Raw genomic sequence first — 24,255 nt, 5'->3', positions numbered from 1 at the left:
TTTTCAAAAAATCGTTGATTGTTGCAGGACGAGGTTGTTCGTTGTTCCCGAGGCAGCACACATCACTACGTGTGACACCCCGGGAACGACGAACTAAGGCTTACATGTGGCCGCCGAAATGAGGAAGGAAGGAGGTGGGCGGGATGTTACGCCCGCTCATCTCCGTCCCTCCGCTTCTATTGGGGGGCCGCTTAGTGACATCGCTGTGACGCCGCACAAACCGCTCCCTTAGAAAGGAGGTGGATCGCTGGCCACAGCGACGTCGCTAGGCAGGTAAGTACGTGTGACGGGTCCTAACGATATTGTGCGCCACGGGCAGCGATTTGCCCGTGACGCAAAACCGACAGGGGCGGGTGCTTTAACCAGCGATATCGCTGCGTGTAAAGCCCCCTTAAGCCTAGGATTTCTGCTGAGGACACAACCCAATTTTTTTGTGACTTGAAGAACCTCTGTATTAGATGACTGTCCAGTAACCTATTTTAGTCCTTGACTTTTGCAAGAAACATTGGAGGATAAATACCTTTTATTTCTTTTTCTTTTGATACCATTTGTGTTAATGTCTCAGACAGAGAAAGACTTTTATCTGATCTCGCCCAGGAGGAAATTGTGTCTGCAATGGCTCTTTTCTTTCTGTAACTAAGAAATAAGAAAACAAATAAAAGCTTAGATTTAAGGAACACTTTTACATATAAGGAGGCAGCATCTTCTTTTATTTCCAATATATTTAGTTTATTCACTAATTTGAAAGGCATTACTAATAATAACCACTAACAGAAGACATGAGACAATAAGAAACATCAGCTAGTATTCAGTGCACTGCACAGCAGACTGGTGTAGCATAGCTGGCATCTGTCCTTCACACTTTATATAAGGCTCTAGTATGTGTCTACTGGCTTGATCCTACCTTAATTATGGAGTCAGGAGTGTATGGGTGCACTTTTTAGACAGACATCATCTACACCTACTTTAAAATGATGGTTTACTGGTACGTCATCGGTCCTGTCGCAGTAAACACCGCCGGCTGCTAAGGTGAGCCGGCGGTGATCCCTGCACATGTCTGCTGATTTGAAAAGCAGACATGTGGGGCTATCAGGTGTAGGCGGATCCGCGTTCAACTCACGCCTACTTGCCACTTAGCTCACACTGTCAATATGTGACATCGCGTTTTAAATGGCTGTGGCATGCATTATGCTGTTCCCCACTGACGCGATCATGGGGAACCGATGTTTGCCATGGTAGCGACTGGTCATGTGATTACCTCTGTCACTATCATGATGTACTTACTCTAAAAGCGGACAGAGTGGCGACTGTTAAAGGAATAGTGCATTTTTGCTGATCAGAGCTGTACAGCTCTGATCAACAGAAATGCATAAACGATCAGATTGCTGATCCATAAAGTCCCCTTGGGGACCAGTAAAATAAATAAAAAAGTAAAAAAAAAAAAAAAAAGTAAAAAAAAATGACAAAATAAAAAAACCTAAAAGTGCAAATCTCCCCCCATTCGCCCCACTGAAAAAAAACTGTTAAAAAAGTAAAAAAATATATGCATATCTGGTATTACCAATTTCAGAAATGCCCAATCTATCAAAATATTAAATCAATTAATCTGATCGGTACATGGCGTGGCAAGAAAAAATTCCAAACTTCAAAATTCTGTTTTTTCACCGCCGAAAATATTTTTTAAAATGCAATAAACAGGCGATCAAAGCGTAGCATCCGCACAAAAATGGGATAATTAAAAATGCCAGCTTAAGACGCAAAAAATAGGCTATCACTGAGCCCCAGATCCCGAAAGATGAGAACGCTACTGGTTGCGAAAAATGGCAAAAGCACAATTTTTGAGGGGACAATGAAGGGAATTTTGTTTACTTACCGTAAATTCCTTTTCTTCTAGCTCCTATTGGGAGACCCAGACAATTGGGTGTATAGCTTCTGCCTCCGGAGGCCACACAAAGTATTACACAAAAGAACAACAGCCCGAAGGGAACAGGGGCGGGTGCTGGGTCTCCCAATAGGAGCTAGAAGAAAAGGAATTTACGGTAAGTAAACAAAATTCCCTTCTTCTTTGTCGCTCCATTGGGAGACCCAGACAATTGGGACGTCCAAAAGCAGTCCCTGGGTGGGTAAAAGAATACCTCAATAACAAGAGCCGAAACGGCCCCCTCTTACAGGTGGGCAACCGCCGCCTGAAGGACTCGCCTACCTAGGCTGGCATCTGCCGAAGCATAGGCATGCACCTGATAGTGTTTCGTGAAAGTGTGCAGACTCGACCAGGTAGCCGCCTGACACACCTGCTGAGCCGTAGCCTGGTGCTGCAATGCCCAGGCTGCACCTACGGCTCTGGTAGAATGGGCTTTCAGCCCTGAAGGAATCGGAAGCCCAGAAGAACGGTAGGCTTCAAGAATCGGTTCCTTGATCCACCGAGCCAAGGTTGACTTGGAAGCCTGCGACCCCTTACGCTGGCCAGCGACAAGGACAAAGAGCGCATCAGAACGGCGCAGGGGCGCCGTGCGAGACACGTAGAGCCGGAGTGCTCTCACCAGATCTAATGAGTGCAAATCCTTTTCACATTGGTGAACTGGATGAGGGCAAAAAGAAGGTAAGGAGATATCCTGATTGAGATGAAAAGGGGATACCACCTTAGGGAGAAATTCCGGGACCGGACGCAGAACCACCTTATCCTGGTGAAACACCAGGAAGGGGGCTTTGCATGACAGCGCTGCTAGCTCAGACACTCTCCGAAGTGATGTGACTGCCACTAGGAAGGCCACCTTCTGCGAAAGGCGTGATAGAGAGACATCTCGCATCGGCTCGAAAGGTGGTTTCTGAAGAGCCGTTAGCACCCTGTTAAGATCCCAGGGTTCCAGTGGACGCTTGTAAGGTGGGACTATGTGGCAAACTCCCTGCAGGAACGTGCGGACCTGCGGAAGCCTGGGTAGACGCTTTTGAAAAAACACGGAAAGCGCCGATACTTGTCCCTTGAGAGAGCCGAGAGACAAACCCTTGTCCATTCCGGATTGAAGGAAAGAAAGAACAGTGGGTAAGGCAAACGGCCAGGGGGTAAAACCCTGATCAGCGCACCAGGATAAGAAGATCCTCCAAGCCCTGTGATAGATCTTGGCGGACGTTGGTTTCCTGGCCTGTCTCATGGTGGCAATGACATCTTGAGATAACCCTGAGGACGCTAGGAGCCAGGACTCAATGGCCACACAGTCAGGTTGAGGGCCGCAGAATTCAGATGGAAAAATGGCCCTTGAGACAGCAAGTCTGGTCGGTCTGGGAGTGCCCACGGTTGACCCACCGTGAGGTGCCACAGATCCGGGTACCACGACCTCCTCGGCCAGTCTGGAGCGACGAGGATGGCGCGGCGGCAGTCGGACCTGATCTTGCGTAACACTCTGGGCAGCAGTGCCAGAGGAGGAAATACATAAGGCAGTCGAAACTGCGACCAATCCTGAACTAATGCGTCCGCCGCCAGAGCTCTTTGATCTTGAGACCGTGCCGGGACTTTGTTGTTGTGCCGAGACGCCATGAGGTCGACGTCCGGCGTTCCCCAGCGGCAACAGATCTCTTGAAACACGTCCGGGTGAAGAGACCATTCCCCTGCGTCCATGCCCTGGCGACTGAGAAAGTCTGCTTCCCAGTTTTCTACGCCTGGGATGTGAACTGCGGAGATGGTGGAGGCTGTGGCTTCCGCCCACAGCAGAATCCGCCGAACTTCTTGGAAGGCTTGACGACTGCGTGTGCCGCCCTGGTGGTTGATGTACGCGACCGCCGTGGCGTTGTCCGACTGTATTCGGATCTGCCTGCCCTCCAGCCACCGCTGGAACGCCTTTAGGGCTAGATACACTGCCCTTATCTCCAGAACATTGATCTGAAGGGAGGACTCTGTCGGAGTCCAGGTTCCCTGAGCCCTGTGGTGGAGGAAGACCGCTCCCCACCCTGACAGACTCGCGTTCGTCGTGACCACAGCCCAGGATGGGGGCAGGAAGGATTTTCCCTTCGACAAAGAAGTGGGAAGAAGCCACCACTGAAGAGAGGTTTTGGCTGTCAGTGAAAGAGAGACGTTCCTGTCTAGGGACGTCGACCTCCTGTCCCATTTGCAGAGAATGTCCCATTGAAGTGGACGCAGATGAAACTGCGCAAAGGGAACTGCCTCCATTGCTGCCACCATCTTCCCTAGGAAGTGCATGAGGCGCCTCAAGGGGTGTGACTGGGCCCGAAGGAGAGATTGCACCCCTGTCTGCAGCGAACGCTGTTTGTCCAGCGGAAGCTTCACTATCGCTGAGAGAGTATGAAACTCCATCCCGAGGTAAGTCAGTGATTGGGTCGGTGTCAATTTTGACTTTGGGAAATTGATGATCCACCCGAACCTCTGGAGAGTCTCCAGAGCAATGGTCAGGCTGTGTTGACATGCCACCCGGGAGGGTGCCTTGACTAGAAGATCGTCTAAGTAAGGGATCACCGAGTGGCCCTGAGAGTGTAGGACCGCCACCACTGCTGCCATGACCTTGGTGAAGACCCGTGGGGCTGTCGCCAGGCCGAAAGGCAGTGCCACGAACTGAAGGTGTTCGTCCCCGATGGCGAAACGCAGGAAGCGTTGATGCTCTGGTGCAATCGGCACATGGAGATAAGCATCCCTGATGTTGATTGATGCTAGGAAGTCTCCTTGGGACATCGAGGCGATGACAGAGCGGAGAGATTCCATCCGGAACCGTCTGGTTCTCACGTGTCTGTTGAGCAGTTTGAGGTCCAGAACGGGACGGAATGATCCGTCCTTTTTTGGCACCACGAACAAGTTGGAGTAAAAACCGCGACCACGTTCTTGAAGGGGAACGGGGAACGGGGATCACAACTCCTTCTGCCTTCAGAGTGTTCACCGCCTGAAAAAGTGCATCGGCTCGCTCGGGGGGCGGAGATGTTCTGAAGAAACGAGTCGGAGGACGAGAACTGAGCTCTATCCTGTAACCGTGAGACAGAATGTCTCTCACCCATCGGTCTTGGACATGTGGCCACCAGGCGTCGCAAAAGCGGGAGAGCCTGCCACCGACCGAGGATGCGGTTTGGGGAGGCCGAAAGTCATGAGGAGGCCGCCTTGGAGGCGGTTCCTCCGGCGGTCTTTGTAGGACGTGACTTAGACCGCCATGCAGAAGAGTTCCTCTGGCCCTTCTCTGACCTGTTGGACGTGGAGGAATGAGACCTGGCTGAGGGCCGAAAGGACCGAAACCTCGGTTGTATTTTTCGTTGCTGAGGTCTGTTTGGTTTGGACTGAGGAAGGACGAGTCCTTTCCCTTGGATTGTTTAATAATTTCGTCCAATTGCTCGCCAAACAAACGGTCGCCAGAAAATGGCAAACCGGTTAAGAACTTCTTGGAAGCAGAGTCTGCCTTCCATTCGCGTAGCCACATGGCCCTGCGGACTGCCACCGAATTGGCGGATGCTACCGCTGTACGGCTTGCAGAGTCCAGGACGGCGTTCATGGCGTAGGACGAAAAGGCCGACGACTGAGAAGTCAAAGACACAACTTGCGGAGCAGAGGTACGTGTGACCGCATTAATCTCAGACAGACAAGCTGAGATAGCTTGGAGTGCCCACACGGCTGCAAAGGCCGGAGCAAAAGACGCGCCTATGGCTTCATAGATGGATTTCATCAGGAGCTCTATTTGCCTGTCAGTGGCATCCTTGAGCGATGAACCATCTGCCACTGATACTACGGATCTAGCCGCCAGTCTAGAGACTGGAGGATCCACCTTGGGACACTGAGCCCAACCCTTAACTACGTCAGGGGGGAAGGGGTAACGTGTGTCATTAAGGCGCTTAGTATAGCGCTTGTTCGGAAATGCTCTGTGCTTCTGGACAGCATCTCTGAAGTTAGAGTGATCGAAAAACGCACTCCGTGTACGTTTGGGAAACCTAAACTGGTGCTTCTCCTGCTGCGAAGCCGACTCCTCTATAGGTGGAGTTGGGGGAGAAAGATCTAGCACCTGGTTGATGGACGCTATAAGGTCATTTACTATGGCGTCCCCTTCAGGTGTATCAAGATTGAGAGCAACGTCAGGATCAGAGCCCTGAGCTGCGACCTCCGCTTCATCCTCCAGAGAGTCCTCATGCTGAGACCCCGAACAGCGTGATGAAGTCGGAGAAGGTTCCCAGCGAGCCCGCTTAGCCGGTCTGGGACTGCGGTCCGTGTCGGAGTCCTCACCGTGGGACCTAGGTGTCACCCCAGGAGCACTTTGCTGCGCCGACCGAGAGGGGCCTGGAGGCGATGAACTCACAGTGCCCTGGGCCTGTGTTACCGATCTGGACTGCAAGGCTTCTAGTATCTTAGCAGACCATTTGTCCATAGACTGAGCCATGGACTGTGAAAGCGACTCAGAGAGTTTCTCAGCCAAAACTGCAAACTCTGTCCCTGCCACCTGGACAGTGGAAGCCGGCGGTTCTACCTGAGCCGAGGGTCCCACCAGTGCCCGAGGCTCCGGCTGAGTGAGTGCCACAGGGGCCGAGCATTGCACACAGTGAGGGTAGGTGGAACCTGCAGGTAACATAGCCGCACAAGAGGTACAGGTTGCAAAATAAGCCTGTGCCTTGGCACCCTTGCTCTTTGCGGACGACATGCTGTTGTCTCCTCTGAGAGTGATCAGTGAGGGTATATAGCCAAAAGCAAAATAATGCGGCCGAACAGAGAAAATGTATACAATATATATATATATATATATATACACTTCGGCACCCTAGGGGGGCCAGCACCTGGTAACCGGTGTGGCTTACCGACCGCCCAAAGCGGTTGTGTGTCCACCAGATTCCCCGCCTGGGCCTTCCAGAGCTGCAGAGCTCGTTCTGAAATCCTCCACCGGCAGAAGTGATTGTAACAATGGCTGCCAGAGTTCTCAGGGGAGGAGGGAGCCGTGGGCGGTGACAAATAAAGTGCGGGAATCTGGTGCCCCACAGTGCTCAGTGAGGGGGGAGGAGAACACCTAAGTATGCTCCAGCCCTCACTGCCGACGTCCAGTCGACCGTCCCGCCCTTACCCCTGACTGGCAGGCCCGGGGGCGGGAGTTATGGTACTAGGCCGCAGAAGCCGGGGACTAAATTTAATAACGCGGCCGACGAACAGGCGCGGTCGGCGCGGTAGTCCCGGTCGTCACAGAAAAACAGCAGCCGCTGCAGCGTCTGTAACACAGGCGCTCCATGCACCGTCCCCAAGGGGACACAGAGTACCTTTTAGATGCAGGGCCTGTCCCTGATGATACCCAGTCTCCTGTCCGTCAGATTCCCCCAGGGGCTGCGGAGGGAGCCCGGTCCCAGTGAAAGGTGACCGGTTAGGATCCCACTTCTTCCAGAGCCTCTAAGGGATGGGGAAGGAAAACGGCATGTGGCTCCAGCCTTTGTACCCGCAATGGGTACCTCAACCTTGACAGCACCGCCGACTTAGTGGGGTGAGAAGGGAGCATGCCGGGGGCCCCGTGGGGGGCCCTCTTTTCTTCCATCCGATACAATCAGCAGCTGCTGCTGACTAAAATGTGGAGCTTGCGTGAATGTGTGCCTCCTTCAACACAAAGCATAAAACTGATGGGCCCGTGATGCACGGGAGGGTGTATAGCAGAGGGGAGGGGTTACACTTTTTAAAGTGTAATACTTTGTGTGGCCTCCGGAGGCAGAAGCTATACACCCAATTGTCTGGGTCTCCCAATGGAGCGACAAAGAAAAATAAAAGTATACATATTTGGTATCTATGAACTCATACTGACCTGAGGCATCATACTGACACATCAGTTTTACCATATAGTGAAAACTGTGAAAAAAATACCCCAAAAACTATTGTGCAATTGCACTTTTTTTTGCAATTTCACCGCATTTGGTAAAACTAATGGTTTCATTCAAAAGTACAACTCGTGCCACAAAAAACAAACCCTCATATGGCTATATTATTGGAAAAATTAAAAAAAGTTACAGCTCTCGGAAAAAGGGGAGCAAAAAACGGAAACAGACACCTTCAGAGACACTTTTTTTTTTTCATTTTTTTTTTAATTAAAGTGGTTATCCGAAACTAAAATTGAATTTAATCCTAAATGTCTATCTATGTAACGTAATAATCTAAGTGTTTTTCTAATATACTTTATTTGAAAACTCCTCAGTTCATGCTGGGATACTCAGGCGAACCTTCATTAGTGGGGCACCGCTGCTTTCCCCACCCCAAAATGAAGCGTCATCAGAAACATCCACATCAGAAGCTGGGCCAGTCCCTGCTCTGATGAGCACGTGCTGGTTGTCAATTCCTACACGTGCTCAGTATGCGCTCCCTGCACTATATTTCCTTTCAATGCGCAGTTACGATGTCTGGTTTCGGGGGCTGGGCTCTGCTCTTCTTGCTTGCATGTTCTCTATTCAATGAGCACTGACAGTGCGTTCTCTTGACAGTCCGTCACTTCTCAAAAGATTCGACTAAGAAGCACACAGTCACTGGGCATGAAATGTAATATCGCCTAGTGAGCATGCGTTGGAATAGAAATCCAGCAAATACCAGAGCCCGCTGTATATACACCCCCCGACTGTGATATTCACTTACATCAGGGTGTACAAAGAGGTTAATTGCAGGCTTTTGTTAAAAATAACTTTTTTGCTAATAATTTGAATTGTTTGGCTTCTGCAGCCTCTATGTACTATAGTACACAGTAGACTGTAGAATGAGTTACCAGTGAATCCATCAGTGAGCTTCTTCCGATGGCTGGGTGTCATGATTCATGCATGGCTCTGCCGTTCCTGAGCCGATGCATGTATCGTGCCTGCATGGTTTAGGTCCCTTGGGAGGGGCCTGTTCGTTTTGGCCTCGTTTTGGGGGTCGCGCTGCCATATCTTGGTACTGCTATCTCCGGGACTCCGCCAGTAATATTTCTGGCTCTGCTGCATGCACTGTTCCTGAAACAAGTTCCCTCCTGCCCGACCTGACCTCCATTTGCCCAACCTGTCCTCTGTTTCCCTGACCTGTCCTGACCTCCATCCCTCCTTCCCGACCTTACCTCTGTATCTCCCTGTCCTCCGGACCTGTCCTGTGTCCTCCATTCCCTCCCTTGTGCTTACTTGCTCTCCCGGTATCTGACCTCAGCTTTGTTCTTTGATTTTGGCTTTTTTTCTCCTCAGTTCAGATGTGAAATCCCAGCATAGACCCTGACTGATCGAATATCTCTGCTGTTGTGCTTGCATCCTCTATTGGGTTTCTGTCTTAGGGTGGTGTCACACATAGCGACGCAGCAGCGATCACGACCAGCGATCTGACCTTATCAGGAGCGCTGCTGCATCGTTACATGGTCGCTGGTGAGCTGTCAAACAGGCAATTCTCACCAGCGATCAGTGACCAGCCCCCAGCGACGCGTGGAGGCATAACTCAGGTAAATATCGGGTAACCAAGGAAAGCACTTCTCTTGGTTACCCGATATTTACCTTAGTTACTAGCGTCCGCCGCTCTAACGCTGCCACTGCCGGCTCCCTGTTCCCTGCACTCCTAGCCAGAGTACACATCGGCTTAATTACCCGATGTGTACTCCAGCTACTTGTGCAGGGAGCCGGCACTGGCAGTGTGAGAGCAGCGGACGCTAGAAACTAAGGTAAATATCGGGTAACCAAGGAAAGGGCTTCTTGGTTACCCGATGTTTACCGTGGTTACAGCTTACTGCAGGCTGCCAGACGCCGGCTTCCTGCTCGCTTCAGTTCGTCGCTCTCTCGCTGTCACACACAGCGATGTGTGCTTCACAGCGGGAGAGCAACGTCCAAAAAATGAAGCAGGACATTCAGCAACGACCGGCGACCTCACAGCAGGGGCCAGCTCGTTGCTGGATTACACACACAGCGACAGCGACGGGACGTCGCTACTACGTCACAGAAATTGGTGACTTAGCAGTGACGTCGTTGTCGTCATCGCTTTGTGTGACACCACCTTTACTGCACTCAGGAGTTCTCTTTCTACCTGAGTCCCAGCGCCCCCTAGCGGTTGCTTGACATTGGGTATTTAACACTCATCTCTCTTATTCTCAACTCTTGGAAACTGATTTTTCAAGGCGTTTAGGCTGTCTGCAGACGTTGCTTTTTTGCAGCTTTTTTCTGCAACTAATATATGATCGCTTGTCAGTAAAAAAGCTGCAGCAAAAACGCAGGTTTTGCTTCTTTTCTTGCTGTGTTTTTAAGGATTCCAAAGTCAGCTTTGCTTCCACAATACAAGATGTTGGGACATCAATGCAAGATACATGAGAATATTCTGAACAAAAAACTTCATGTATGAAGTGCTGCCACAAAGTAAGGTTATATTGTTTACTTCCGCAGGTAAGCCGCACAAATGTCCGCAGGTTTACCGCAGATATTTCGCTGGAATCCTGCAGCTATGTATAGCTGCGGATTCCGGGGAGCTCGTGCGGGAAACTTGCGGACGTACCTGCGGATATATCCGCGGGTACAGAGTCCCGTGGGCACATAGCCTTACAGTTTATACTTAGGAAAATCACAAAAATAAATGGGTTTTTGCTGCCCTTTTGCTTTTTTATAGGTAGAAAAATGCTGCAAAAACATTGAAAAGTGACATACAGCAGTTTAAAAAAAAAACAACACAAAAAAAAATACAGAAGTTTTTCAATTAATTCAGGAAAAAAAAAAGGCTGCGTGTGTATGAGAGCATGTGCTGGTACTGTAAAAAAGCAACTTTTAATTTGCATAAAAAGCACAACACAAACGCAACGTGTGAACATAGCCTAAAGGCAAATATGAGACAACCAATCAAGATGACTTTTTAGCGGCAGTATTTTTTGTACTGCTGTAGGGACCTGAAGCGTATTGCTTGGTCTATCTATTTGCTGTAGCACAGAGAAAACCTGCAGATTTTGATTATAAGTATATTAAGTACAATCCATTTAGATGACTATGGTAGTAAGCAGATCCCACAGCATCCATAATTTAGTAGGAATACCTGTCCAGCAACCTCTGGTTTATTAAGTCCACTTCCTCTCTTTCCTGTAAAGCGATTCGGAGCTTGATGTCCAGTTCCTGCTTCCTCTGTTTGGGGACGTACTTGGTTTTCATGTCGGCTTTTAATGCACACTTCTTGTCCTCTAAGAGCTGCTGGTATTTTATAAGGGCGGCCATGTCCAGGGAATCTTCTATTGTCATCCCTATCAGATGGAAGCATTTGTCACATTATAAGGCTGGACTCACACGAACATATGGCATGTGATATGACCGCATTGGATGAGATATGCTAATGACCCCCGGCTCAGGCTCTGCTGCGAGCGTGAGCCGAGTGTCATGCGACTGTGACCCGACCTTGCAATCGGGCCACAGCTGCGAAGTTGAGGGCGGGCGCTGCAGAGGAGAGGGAGGGGTTAATCTTCCCATTTCCTCCATTGTCAGCCTGTGAGTATATCACACTGCACTGTGATAACATCCAAGTGCAGTCTGATGTTTCTCTCGCACCCATAAGGGCACTTTACATGCTGCGATATCGCTATCGATATCGCTAGCAAGCGTACCCGTCCCCGTCGGTTGTGCGTCACGGGCAAATCGCTACCCATGGCGCACAACATCGCTAACACCCGTCACACGTACTTACCTGCCTTGCGACGTTGCTGTGACCGGCGAAACGCCTCCTTTCTAAGGGGGCGGTTCGTTCAGCGTCACAGCGGCGGCCCAATAGCAGAGGAGGGGCGGAGATGAGCGGCCGGAACATGCCGCCCACCTCCTTCCTTCCTCGTTGCCGGTGGACGCAGGTAAGGAGATGTTCGTTATTCCTGCGGTGTCACACATTGCGATGTGTGACGCCGCAGGAACAACAAACAACCAGCGGCATGCACCACCAACAATATTATAAAAAGGAGCGACGTGTCAACGAGCAATGATTTTTGACGTTTTTGCGATCGTTGATAGTCGCTCCTTGGTCTCACACACAACGATATCGCTAACGGCGCCGGATGTGCGTCACTAACGACGTGACCTCGACGATATATTGTTAGCGATATCGTTGTATGTAAAGTACTTTATAGACTTGAATGGGTGCGAGTGATACGGCTCTCGCAGTAAATCGCAGCATGTTGTGACTTTTCTCGTATCCAGAATCTGGATAAGAAAAGTTGACCATCTGTTCTCCCTCATTGACTACTATTGGTCAGACTGCAATGAGAGATTTTCTTGCATTGCACTCGTTCGTGTTTCACGCTGTGTAAGCGTGCCCTAACTCACCTTTACCATATTTCTCTGAATTTTCCAGATACGAAATGTTGTGGATCGCAAAATGATTCCAGAATTACCACCAAATGGCGGCTTTAATAACCTAGTAATCAGCAGCAGATGTGTATTTACATTTTGTAAGAACATCCCCTAAAAGTAAACATACAATGCTGCCCTTTTTTCTTCTCAAAAGTTCTGAAATTTTTAAATGATCGTTTTTTGAAGCTGTACAACGTTCAGCCTGTATGGCCTCTATAGAGTGATTGGAGAGCATCAGATGCACCTTTACATAATTTGGCACATTCTGGAGTCCAGTGATTATGTCCCCAGTACAGATATGAGACACAGCACTGGCCAGAGTTGACCGGCTGCAGTGCCCACATGTCAACTTCAAGGCCATCATTAGTGGTGAAGCCTGTAGAGACTGGCGGAGAGCCCAGGGAGGCTTTTGAGCTGGAGTGGCTGAGGATTGGTACGGTGAACATTTTTTTCTTTTAGACCATTGTGGATCTATTTCAAAATAATTTAGCTGAGCTAAAAGACCTGCAGGACACTGATCCAGGGGCCACGGTAGTCTATAGCTGCCGGACTATAGCTTTTTGCCTACTGCATGCAACATCTCCAGCCCTTCTTCAGATTAGTAGGTTTAGTGCTATGTCAACGTTGTGTCGTGACGCACGCATGACACCGCACCCAGTAATTAGAAGAGGCACCAGAGATGTCAGCAGAGTATTGCAATTGTTTTTTGCTCATCGCTACTGACTGGACAACCCCTTTAAAAGGAACCTGTCACCAGATTTTGGTCTTCTAAACTAAAACTAGCGCCTTAAGGAGCACCTGTGCTGCATTTCATAAAGGTGAATGTTACCGCCTGACAACCCCTATGTAGACCCCAAAATTACCTTTATAAAATATCTCGCCCTGTAGGCAAATTGTCCAGACCGGTCCGTTCGGCATCCTAATCTGCGCCTCCTGTCCCTCATTTTGCCCTCCTCCTTGCCTGATTTACATGAATGACGCCTCAGACACCATCCACGTAGGCGGGCACAATCTCCATATTCACAGCAGAAAACATAGGTGTGCCTGCGCAAACTCGTGAGTTCTCTGCACAGGCGTAAGATTTTGAGCGGCAATGTGGATGACACTGGTGACGTCATCCACATAGTCACGCAAAATCTCGTGCCTGCCCAGAGAATTCGCCGGTTCGCGCAGGCGTACTTATATTTTTGGCTCTTCCCGCAATAGGGCAGAGTGAAGTGAGCAGTGACAATGTATGCACAGACATGAGATTTTGCCCGCCTACATGGATGACGTCCAAGACATCATCCTCGTAAATCAGCACAGGAGGAGGGCGAAAGGAGGGACAGGAGACGCAGATTAGGACGCCCACTGGCCAATTTACATACAGGGCGGGAGATTTTATAAAGGTATTTGTGGGGTTTACAGGAGCGTCAGGGGGTAACATGCACCTTTATAGAATGCAGCATAGGAGCTGCTTAAAATGCTAGTTTTAATTTAGAAGGCCAAAATCTGGTGACAGCTTCCCTTTAACAACCTGAGAGAACAACAAAAAGACTTGCATTTACTGGTCAATTATTTCTCCTTTACTTTAGGTGGACATGTTTCTCAGAGTAAAGGCGGCGTCACACGGTACGATCTATCATGTGATCGCACCCACCCCCGTCGCTTGTGCGTCACGGGCAATTAGTTGTCTGTGGCGCACAAAGTCGTTAACCCCCTGTCACACGTACTTAACGCCTGGACGACCTCGCTGTGGGCGGCGAACATCCTCTTCCTGAAGGGGGAGGGACGTTCGGCGTCACAGCAACGTCACACAGCGGCCGGCCAATAGAAGCGGAGGGGCGGAGATGAGCGGGACATAAACATCCCGCCCACCTCCTTCCTTCCACACTGCCGGCGGGACGCAGGTAAGCTGTGTTCATCGTTCCCGGGGTGTCACACGGAGCGATGTGTGCTGCCTCGGGAACGATGAACAACCGGAGCACAGAAGGAGGACCGACATTTTGAAAATGAACGACGTGTCAACGAGCAACGATAAGGTGAGTATTTTTGCTCGTTCACAGTCGTTAGGAGCTGTCACACGCTACGATATCTCTAACAATGAAATGAAGGGAATTTTGTTTACTTACCGTAAATTCCTTTTCTTCTAGCTCCAATTGGGAGACCCAGACAGTGGGTGTATAGCTACTGCCTCTGGAGGCCGCACAAAGAACTACACTTAAAAGTGTAAGGCCCCTCCCCTTCTGGCTATACACCCTCCCGTAGGAGTACGGATTCCTCAGTTTTAGTACCAAAGCAAGAAGGAGGAAAGCCAATAACAGTTTCAAAAACAAATTCAATCCGATAACAAGATCGGAGAACTTAAGAAACAACATGAACAACATGTGCACCCGAAAAACGAAACCCTAAGAACAAATAGGGCGGGTGCTGGGTCTCCCAATTGGAGCTAGAAGAAAAGGAATTTACGGTAAGTAAACAAAATTCCCTTCTTCTTTTTCGCTCCTAATTGGGAGACCCAGACAGTGGGACGTCCAAAAGCAGTCCCTGGGTGGGTAAAAAGATACCACATGAACGGGCTGTCAGACAGCCTCTTCCTACAGGTGGGCCACCGCCGCCTGAAGGACCTGTCTACCTAGGCTGGCATCTGCCGAAGCGTAGGTATGCACTTGATAGTGTTTGGTAAACGTGTGCAGACTCGACCAGGTAGCCGCCTGGCACACTTGCTGAGCCGTAGCCTGATGCCGCAATGCCCAGGACGCACCCACGGCTCTGGTAGAATGGGCCTTCAGTCCAGATGGAATCGGAAGCCCAGCAGAACGGTATGTGTGAAGAATTGGTTCCTTGATCCACCGCGCCAGGGTGGATTTGGAAGCTTGCGATCCCTTATGCTGACCAGCGACTAGGACAAAGAGCGCATCAGAACGGCGTAGAGACGCCGTGCGAGAAATGTAAATCCTGAGTGCTCTCACCAGGTCCAACAGATGTAAACCCTTTTCAAATTGGTGAACTGGATGCGGACACAAAGATGGCAAAGTGATATCCTGATTGAGATGAAAGGAAGAAACCACCTTGGGAGAAAACTCTGGAATTGGACGCAGTACTACCTTGTCTTGGTGAAACACCAGGAAGGGAGATTTGCAAGATAACGCCGCTAGCTCGGACACTCTTCGAAGAGACGTGACCGCCACAAGAAAAACTACCTTTTGTGAAAGCCGAGAAAGGGGAACCTCTTTCAAAGGCTCGAAAGGCGGCTTCTGGAGAGCAATGAGAACCTTGTTCAGATCCCAGGGTTCCAATGGCCGTCTGTAAGGAGGAACGATATGACAAACTCCTTGGAGAAACGTGCGTACTTTAGAAAGCCGTGCCAAGCGCTTCTGAAAGAATACGGATAGCGCGGAGACTTGACCCTTAAGCGAGCTAAGCGACAAACCTTTTTCCAACCCAGACTGCAGGAAGGAAAGAAAAATTGGCAATGCAAATGGCCAGGGAGAAAACCCTTGAGCCAAGCACCACGCTAAGAATATCTTCCACGTCCTGTGATAGATCTTAGCTGAGGATGGTTTTCTAGCCTGTCTCATTGTGGCAACAACTTCATGAGATAAACCTGAGGCCGCTAGGATCCAGGACTCAATGGCCACACAGTCAGGTTCAGGGCCGCAGAATTCAGATGGAAAAACGGCCCTTGAGACAGCAAATCTGGACGGTTTGGTAGTGTCCACGGTTGGCCTACCGTGAGATGCCACAGATCCGGGTACCACGACCTTCTTGGCCAATCTGGAGCGACGAGTATGGCTCGATGGCAGTCGGACTTGATTTTCCGGAGAACTCTGGGTAACAATGCTAGAGGTGGGAACACATAGGGGAGTCGGAATTGCGACCAATCCTGAACCAAGGCGTCTGCCGCCAGCGCTCGGTGATCGTGAGACCGTGCCATGAAAACTGGGACCTTGTTGTTGTGCCGTGACGCCATCAGATCGACGTCCGGCGTCCCCCAGCGGCAACAGATCTGCTGAAACACGTCCGGGTGAAGGGACCATTCTCCTGCGTCCATGCCCTGGCGACTGAGAAAGTCTGCTTCCCAGTTTTCCACGCCTGGGATGTGAACTGCGGATATGGTGGACGCTCTGCTTTCCACCCACGTCAAAATCCGCTGGACTTCTTGAAAAGCTTGGCGACTGCGTGTTCCCCCTTGGTGGTTGATGTACGCCACCGCCGTGGAATTGTCCGACTGAATCCGAATCTGCTTGCCTTCCAGCCATTGTTGGAAGGCTCGCAGGGCAAGATAGATTGGTCTGATTTCCAGAACATTGATCTGCAGGGCGGACTCTTCCTGAGTCCACGTCCCCTGAGCCCTGTGGTGGAGAAACACCGCTCCCCACCCTGATAGGCTCGCATCCGTCGTGACCACTGCCCAGGACGGGGGAAGGAACGACTTTCCCTGTGACAATGAGGTGGGGAGAAGCCACCAACGCAGAGAGTCCTTGGCAGTCTGAGAGAGGGAGACAGTCCTGTCGAGGGACGTCGATTTCCCATCCCATTGGCGTAGAATGTCCCATTGTAGAGGGCGCAGATGAAACTGCGCGAACGGGACTGCCTCCATTGCTGCTACCATCTTTCCTAGGAAATGCATGAGGCGCCTCAGTGAGTGCGACTGGCTCTGAAGGAGAGATTGCACTCCAGTCCGTAGCGAGCACTGCTTGTCCAGTGGAAGCCTCACTATCGCTGAGAGAGTATGAAACTCCATGCCAAGATAAGTCAGAGATTGGGTCGGGGTTAGATGAGACTTTGGAAAGTTGATAATCCACCCGAAACTCTGGAGAGTGTCTAGTGCCACCTTCAGACTGTGTTGGCATGCCTCTTGAGAGGGTGCCTTTATAAGCAGGTCGTCTAGATACGGGATGACCGAGTGACCCTGCGAGTGCAGAACAGCTACTACTGCTGCCATGACTTTGGTGAAGACCCGGGGGGCTGTTGCCAGACCGAAAGGTAACGCTACGAACTGTAGGTGTTCGTCGTGTATGACGAAGCGTAGGAAACGCTGATGCTCTGGTGCAATCGGCACGTGGAGATACGCATCTTTGATATCTATTGATGCTAGAAAATCTCCTTGAGACATTGAGGCTATGACGGAGCGTAGGGATTCCATCCGGAACCTCCTGACTTTTACGTGTCTGTTGAGTAACTTTAGATCCAGGACGGGTCGATACGATCCGTCCTTTTTTGGGACCACAAACAGATTGGAGTAAAAACCGTGACCTTGTTCCTGAAGAGGGACGGAGGTCACCACTCCTTCCGCCTTTAGAGCGGCCACCGCCTGCAACAGAGCATCGGCTCGGTCTGGTGGTGGAGAAGTTCTGAAGAAACGAGTTGGCGGACGAGAACTGAACTCTATCCTGTACCCGTGAGACAGAATATCCCTCACCCAACGGTCTTTGACGCGTGACAGCCAAATGTCGCCAAAGTGGGAAAGCCTCCCACCGACCGCGGGTGTGGGAATCGGAGACCGCAAGTCAGGAGGACGCCGTCTTGGCAACGGTTCCTCCGGCTGTCCTTTTTGGGCGTGACTGAGACCTCCAAGAATCTGAGCGTCTCTGGTCTTTTTGAGTCTTTTTTGACGAGGCGAATTGGGACCTGCCCGGTCCTCGAAAGGACCGATAACCAGACTGACCCTTCCTCTGTTGGGGTTTGTTTTGTCTGTGTTGCGGTAAGGATGAGTCCTTACCCTTGGAGTGTTTGATGATTTCATCCAAACGCTCTCCAAACAATCGGTCACGAGAAAAAGGCAAATTGGTTAAGCACTTCTTGGAATGAGAATCTGCTTTCCAATGTCTCAACCACAGGGCCCTACGCAAAACAACGGAGTTGGCTGACGCCACTGCCGTGCGGCTTGTAGCGTCAAGAACAGCATTAATCGCGTACGACGCGAATGCCGCCATTTGCGAGGTCAATGGTGCTACCTGCGGGGCAAATGCACGTGTGACTGAGTCGACTCGCGCAAGCCCGGCTGAGATAGCTTGGAGTGCCCATACGGCCGCAAAAGAAGGCGCTAATGACGCTCCAATCGCTTCATAGATGGATTTCAGCCAGAGCTCCATCTGCCTGTCAGTGGCATCTTTAAGTGCCGCTCCATCTTCAACTGCAACCAAGGATCTAGCTGCAAGCCTGGAAATTGGAGGATCCACTTTTGGACACTGGGTCCAACCCTTGACCACCTCAGGGGGAAAAGGGTAGCGTGTATCTTTAAGCCGTTTAGGAAAACGCCTTTCAGGATAAGCGTGGGGTTTCTGGATTGCGTCTCTAAAGTCAGCGTGGTCCAGAAAAGTGCTTAATGTACGCTTAGGGTATCTGAAATGGATTCTCTCGTGCTGCGAAGCTGACTCCTCTACAAGAGGAGCTGGTGGGGAAATATTTAACATCTTATTGATGTTAAATATAAGATCATTAACTATGGCGTCACCCTCTGGTGTATCTAGATTGAGAGCGGTCCCAGGATCAGAATCCTGATCAGTTACGTCCGCCTCATCACCCATAGATTCATCTCGCTGGGATCCTGACCATTGAGATGAATGTGAAGGCCCGTCATAGCGAGCCCGCTTAGGCTGCCCGGGGCCATCGTCCGAGTCAGAGTCTTCACCCTGAGGTGTATATGCCCGTCCCGGAGCTTGGAGCTGAGGGGGACCAGGGGGCAATGATTGCACAGTGTCCGTGGCCTGAAGTACAGGCCTAGCTCGCAATGTGTCAAGAATTTGTGACATAGTGAGAGACATTCTGTCAGCAAAAGCTGCAAACTCAGTTCCTGTCACCTGGACAGCATTCACAGGTGGTACACCCTGGGTCACGTCCAGCAGAGGTCCCGACTGTGCAAGCGCCGCAGGGGCCGAGCACTGCACACAATGGGGGTCCGTGGAGCCTGCCGGTAGAAAAGTCCCACATGCGGTGCAGGAAGCATATAATGTCTGTGCCTTGGCACCCTTGCGTTTTACGGACGACATGCTGCTGGCTCTCTGCAATGTGAGAGAGTCTATAGCCAAAGGGCGACCAGCGCTATGTAATACCAAGTATTTGTAGAAACAATATACTAAGAATACTACTGGCACAAGAGGGGGTGAGCCCTGAGGGCTGCTTACCGCCCGCTGAATAGCGGGTAAGAGGCGCAGAATTCCTTGTCTGGGTCTCCCCGGCTCCCCTCTGCAGCTCAGCGTGTCAGCAGGAATGGCTGCCGGCGTCTGTGGAGAGGGGCGGTCCGTGGGAGTTCCCAAACAAAAGTGCGGGAAACAGTGTCCCCTCTGTGCCGATTGTGAGGGCTGGAGTATGTAAAAACGACTCCAGCCCTCGGCGCTGATGCACTGGCCAGCGTCCCGCCCCTCTCCTGACTGGCAGGTCTGGGGGCGGGAACGAACGGAAGCAGGCCGCAAAAGCCGGGGACTCGAGTTATCAGCGCGGCCGCCGTAAAAGCGCGGGCCGCGCTGAAGTCCCCGGCGCACCACAAGTGCCAGCCGCGCCGCAGTCCCAGCGGCCGGCGCGACCGTTTCCCAGAAGTGGCCAGCGTCCCGCCCCTCTCCTGACTGGCAGGTCTGGGGGCGGGAACGAACGGAAGCAGGCCGCAAAAGCCGGGGACTCGAGTTATCAGCGCGGCCGCCGTAAAAGCGCGGGCCGCGCTGAAGTCCCCGGCGCACCACAAGTGCCAGCCGCGCCGCAGTCCCAGCGGCCGGCGTGACCGATTCCCATAAGTGTGCCTGCTTCAGCGAAGCTGAATGAGGCCATGGCACAAGCGCCGTAGCGCTGATGTCCCCCGGCGCACTACAACACCCAGCATGCTGCGGTGTGAGCGCCAAATGCACGGGGACACAGAGTACCTTGAGGAAGCAGGGCCATGTCCCTGATGTACTCCGCTCCATCCAGCATCTTCTCCAGGGGCTGTAGATGGAGCACGGTCTCAGTGCCTGGAGACCAGTAAATCCCACTTCACCCAGAGCCCTGTAAAAAGGGATGGGGAAGGAATCAGCATGTGGGCTCCTGCCGCCGTACCCGCAATGGGTACCTCAACCTTACAAACACCTCCGACATACAGTGGGGTGAGAAGGGAGCATGCTGGGAGCCCTGTATGGGCCCTCTTTTCTTCCATCCGACATAGTCAGCAGCTGCTGCTGACTAAAAACAATGGAGCTATGCGTGCGTGTCTGACCTCCTGCGCACAAAGCTAAAACTGAGGAATCCGTACTCCTACGGGAGGGTGTATAGCCAGAAGGGGAGGGGCCTTACACTTTTAAGTGTAGTTCTTTGTGCGGCCTCCAGAGGCAGTAGCTTTACACCCACTGTCTGGGTCTCCCAATTAGGAGCGAAAAAGAAATCGTTATATATATCGTAGCGTGTGACGGGGCCTTAAGGCCATGTTCACATGTTCAGTATTTGATCAGTATTTTGCATTAGTATTTATAAGCCAAACCCAAGAGGGGGTATAAAATGCAGAAGAGGTGCCCATGATTCTATTGTACTTTTCCTCTGATTGTTCCTCTGATGGTTTACACATACTGATGTACAATACTGACCAAATACTGAATATGTGACTGTGACCTAACGCATAGATTTTTCTATGAGTCTTGACAGAATTTTACCAGCTTTCTACATGAAAATGCTGAATCACCGCTTAGAAAATGTGGACGTGAGCCAATATTGGGATGAGGATACCTGAAATTGGAGCACTTGGGTTTAATTCACTTTGTGGCGGTCCGGTTTCTCCTTTTGGAGGAGTCTTTTCTCTCTTGTCATCCAGCAATTTCTGTAATTCTTTCTCAAGTCTGCTGGAATCTTTATTAATTATATCGATTCTAGGACAAAAATAAACATACAGAGGATAAGATTTAGAAAACAGTGTAGAAGATGGTTCACAGAGAAGAAAGCTAGATAAATGGAATGATCGCCACCATGGTGGACTGTGTGGATTTGCAGACCATCAGTCTCCAGTGCAATCATGGGTAGTCAGGAACCTCTATTTGTGAGTGTATGATATAAAGTCAGGAGGGAGGTGAGATTCACCATTGATATTGTGTCCACGGCCGCTTTCCAGGTCTCGCACACATCTGGAAGATATCGTGCCTGTGTCCTACTAACAGGACATGTGACGGGTATTGGAAGGTTGTGCTCATGTGTCTCTGTGCCACATCAGCAGTGCCTCTTACCTCTCGCTGAAGAAATGAGAGGTGCTGGATAACCCATTTTAGCGCATACTCACACAAGCGTATGAATCGGACGAAGGCAATGTGAGAAAATCTCTCATTGCACTCGGACCAATGTTATTCAATGAGAGAGCAGATTGACAGCTTTTTTTTCTCATCCAGATTCTGCATGAGAGAAAAGTCACAGCATGCTGCGATTGTCAGCGAGAGCCGTGTCATTTGCACCTATACAAGTCTATGGGTGCGAGAGAAACCTCGGACTTCACTCGGATGATATACAAGTGCAGTGCGATATACGCTCAAGCTGACAATGGAAGAGAAGGGGAGATTAATCCCCTCCCTCTCCTCCGCAGCTGTGATCTGATCGCTGGATCGGATCATAGTCACATGACACTTGGCTCACGCTGGCAGCACAGCAGGAGCCGTGGGTAATTAGCATATCGCATGTGATACACTTGTATCGGATGCCATACCATTGTGTGACTCCAGCCTAATAACCATTATATCAGTATTACCTGTCCTCTAGCTCTGCTGCCCTTTTCCTGTAATACATGAGTGTTGTGGGCTCCGAGGCTAGTCTTTTCAACTTTGCATGAACATGAATTGCATTGGTTTCTCCTTGTTTGGCGGCATTAATAAATTCATCGTACTCTTGCTTGATTGCAGTCAGTAGGGGTTTATAGTCAGTGCAATATTCAATCACCTGAAATAGAAGCACAAATCAAGAGCAATGGTTACACAGAGAAGGCAGAGTGACCATAAAGTAACGTACCGATATACCGTAATGTAGGTTACCTTATCAAAAGCTTGTCCATAGATGATATACCTCTGCTCCGCATCAAGCTGACCCGCCGCCGATAGCTTCTCCTCCTCAGACTTTATATCCTGTTCAATGCTGGTAAGAAACCTCTTATCACTGGCACTAGTGATGGGTGGGAGAACGGGGGTCCTAGATAATCCATGGAAAGGCTCCATAGTCCCTGAAGACGCAAGTGGTGCTATTTCACACCTGCTTAAATGGAAAGGAACAACATTCCTAAGATTCCAAAGTTTTTAGTGAATTTTGAAGGCAGCACATTTGTACTATGTCGAAAATACAGCGTCTTACACTTCCAGAAAGAGGAAGGGATTTATAGAAATCACCGAGACATAAAAAAAGCTATCCACAAAAATACACAGCAATGTGACAAACCCCATATATTATAATCAGTACGAGTTATATCCATGAAACTCACAGGTAGAATACATATGTATACTGTATATACACACACACAGTACAGACCAAAAGTTTGGACACACCTTCTCAGACAAAGAGTTCTCTTTATTTTCATGACTCTAAAAATTGTAGATTCACATTGAAGACATCAAAACTATGAATTAACACACGTTAACATCTTTTCAGTTAGCCATTAAAAGGTATCAACCACTGAGGACTCTCTGTTCTTTTAAACAATTTTTTTATCTCTACTGGCTAACACGGTACAAAGATATATTTTACTTGTATCACACGTGGAATGAAATACTTAACAAAAAAGTGTGAAACAACTGAAAATATGTCTTATATTCTAGGTTCTTCAAAGTAGCCACCTTTTGCTTTGATTACTGCTTTGCACACTCTTGGCATTCTCTTGATGAGCTTCAAGAGGTAGTCACCGGAAATGGTCTTCCAACAGTCTTGAAGGAGTTCCCAGAGATGCTTAGCACTTGTTGGCCCTTTTGCCTTCACTCTGCGGTCCAGCTCACCCCAAACCATCTCGATTGGGTTCAGGTCTGGTGACTGTGGAGACCAGGTCATCTGGCGTAGCACCCCAACACTCTCCTTCCTAGTCAAATAGCCCTTACACAGCCTGTTGGTGTGTTTGGGGTCATTGTCCTGTTGAAAAATAAATGATGGTCCAACTAAACGCAAACCGGATGGAATAGCATGCCACTGCAAGATGCTGTGGTAGCCATGCTGGTTCAGTACGCCTTCAATTTTGAATAAATCCCCAACAGTGTCCCCAGCAAAGCACCCCCACACCATCACACCTCCTCCTCCATGCTTCACGGTGGGAACCAGGCATGTAGAGTCCATGTGTTCACCTTTTCTACAAAGACATGGTGGTTGGATCCAAAGATCTCAAATTTGGACTCATCAGACCAAAGCACAGATTTGCACTGGTCTAATGTCCATTCCTTGTGTTCTTTAGCCCAAACAAGTCTCTTCTGCTTGTTGCCTGTCCTTAGCAGTGGTTTCCTAGCAGCTATTTTACCATGAAGGCCTGCTACACAAAGTCTCCTCTTAACAGTTGTTCTAGAGATGAGAAGGTGTGTCCAAACTTTTGGTCTCTACTGTATATTTAGTCATTTCCAAGTTGAAGCTGCTACCAGATACGCCGGCATTGTTATTAACGCTTCCTAAAGCAACTTGTTAACATTTCTCTTTGGTGTTTTCTGTTAGCATTTTTTTCAGCAGTATTTTACCATTTTTTTCAGCAGTATTTTACCATTTTTTTCAGCAGTATTTTACCATTTTTTTCAGCAGTATTTTACCATTTTTTTCAGCAGTATTTTAGCATTTTTTTGCATTTTTTGGTGGAATTTTTAGACAATTTTTAAAAATCCTTTACACAATGAATAAAATACTAAGTTGAAAATGCTTACAAAATGCTCCAAGAGTCGCACATACATTTTTAGGTGTTTTTTTAGTCTTTCCATTATTTTGCACAAGATAATGAGCGGCCATGGAGAGTGGAGTGGGCCGGACACTTGGCGTTTTGGACACCAAAAATCGCCTTTTTTTATACCACAAAGTATTGTGCAAACACTTTTGCAATTTTTCAAAGCAACTTATGCTTGAATTCTACTTTACTGC

At 49.7% G+C, this 24,255-nt stretch overlaps 1 protein-coding gene across 1 annotated transcript in view; it reads right to left on the bottom strand.

Moving 5' to 3' along the window:
* CLHC1 (clathrin heavy chain linker domain containing 1) overlaps positions 1–24,255 on the bottom strand; it is a 59,276-nt gene that overhangs the window by 34,900 nt on the left and 121 nt on the right. Inside the window, exons 2-6 of the mRNA XM_075339331.1 lie at positions 22,197–22,410; positions 21,917–22,104; positions 20,914–21,053; positions 10,952–11,153; positions 521–636 (exon numbers count right to left, since the gene is read on the bottom strand). Of these exons, the coding sequence (XP_075195446.1) occupies positions 521–636; positions 10,952–11,153; positions 20,914–21,053; positions 21,917–22,104; positions 22,197–22,410 (860 nt within the window). The remainder of the gene's footprint in view (positions 1–520; positions 637–10,951; positions 11,154–20,913; positions 21,054–21,916; positions 22,105–22,196; positions 22,411–24,255) is intronic.

The sequence above is a fragment of the Anomaloglossus baeobatrachus genome, chromosome 3, assembly GCF_048569485.1.
Source record: "Anomaloglossus baeobatrachus isolate aAnoBae1 chromosome 3, aAnoBae1.hap1, whole genome shotgun sequence".
Lineage (NCBI taxonomy): Eukaryota > Metazoa > Chordata > Amphibia > Anura > Aromobatidae > Anomaloglossus > Anomaloglossus baeobatrachus.
Note: the sequence above shows the minus strand (reverse complement) of the source record. Positions and strands in the feature narration are given on the sequence as shown.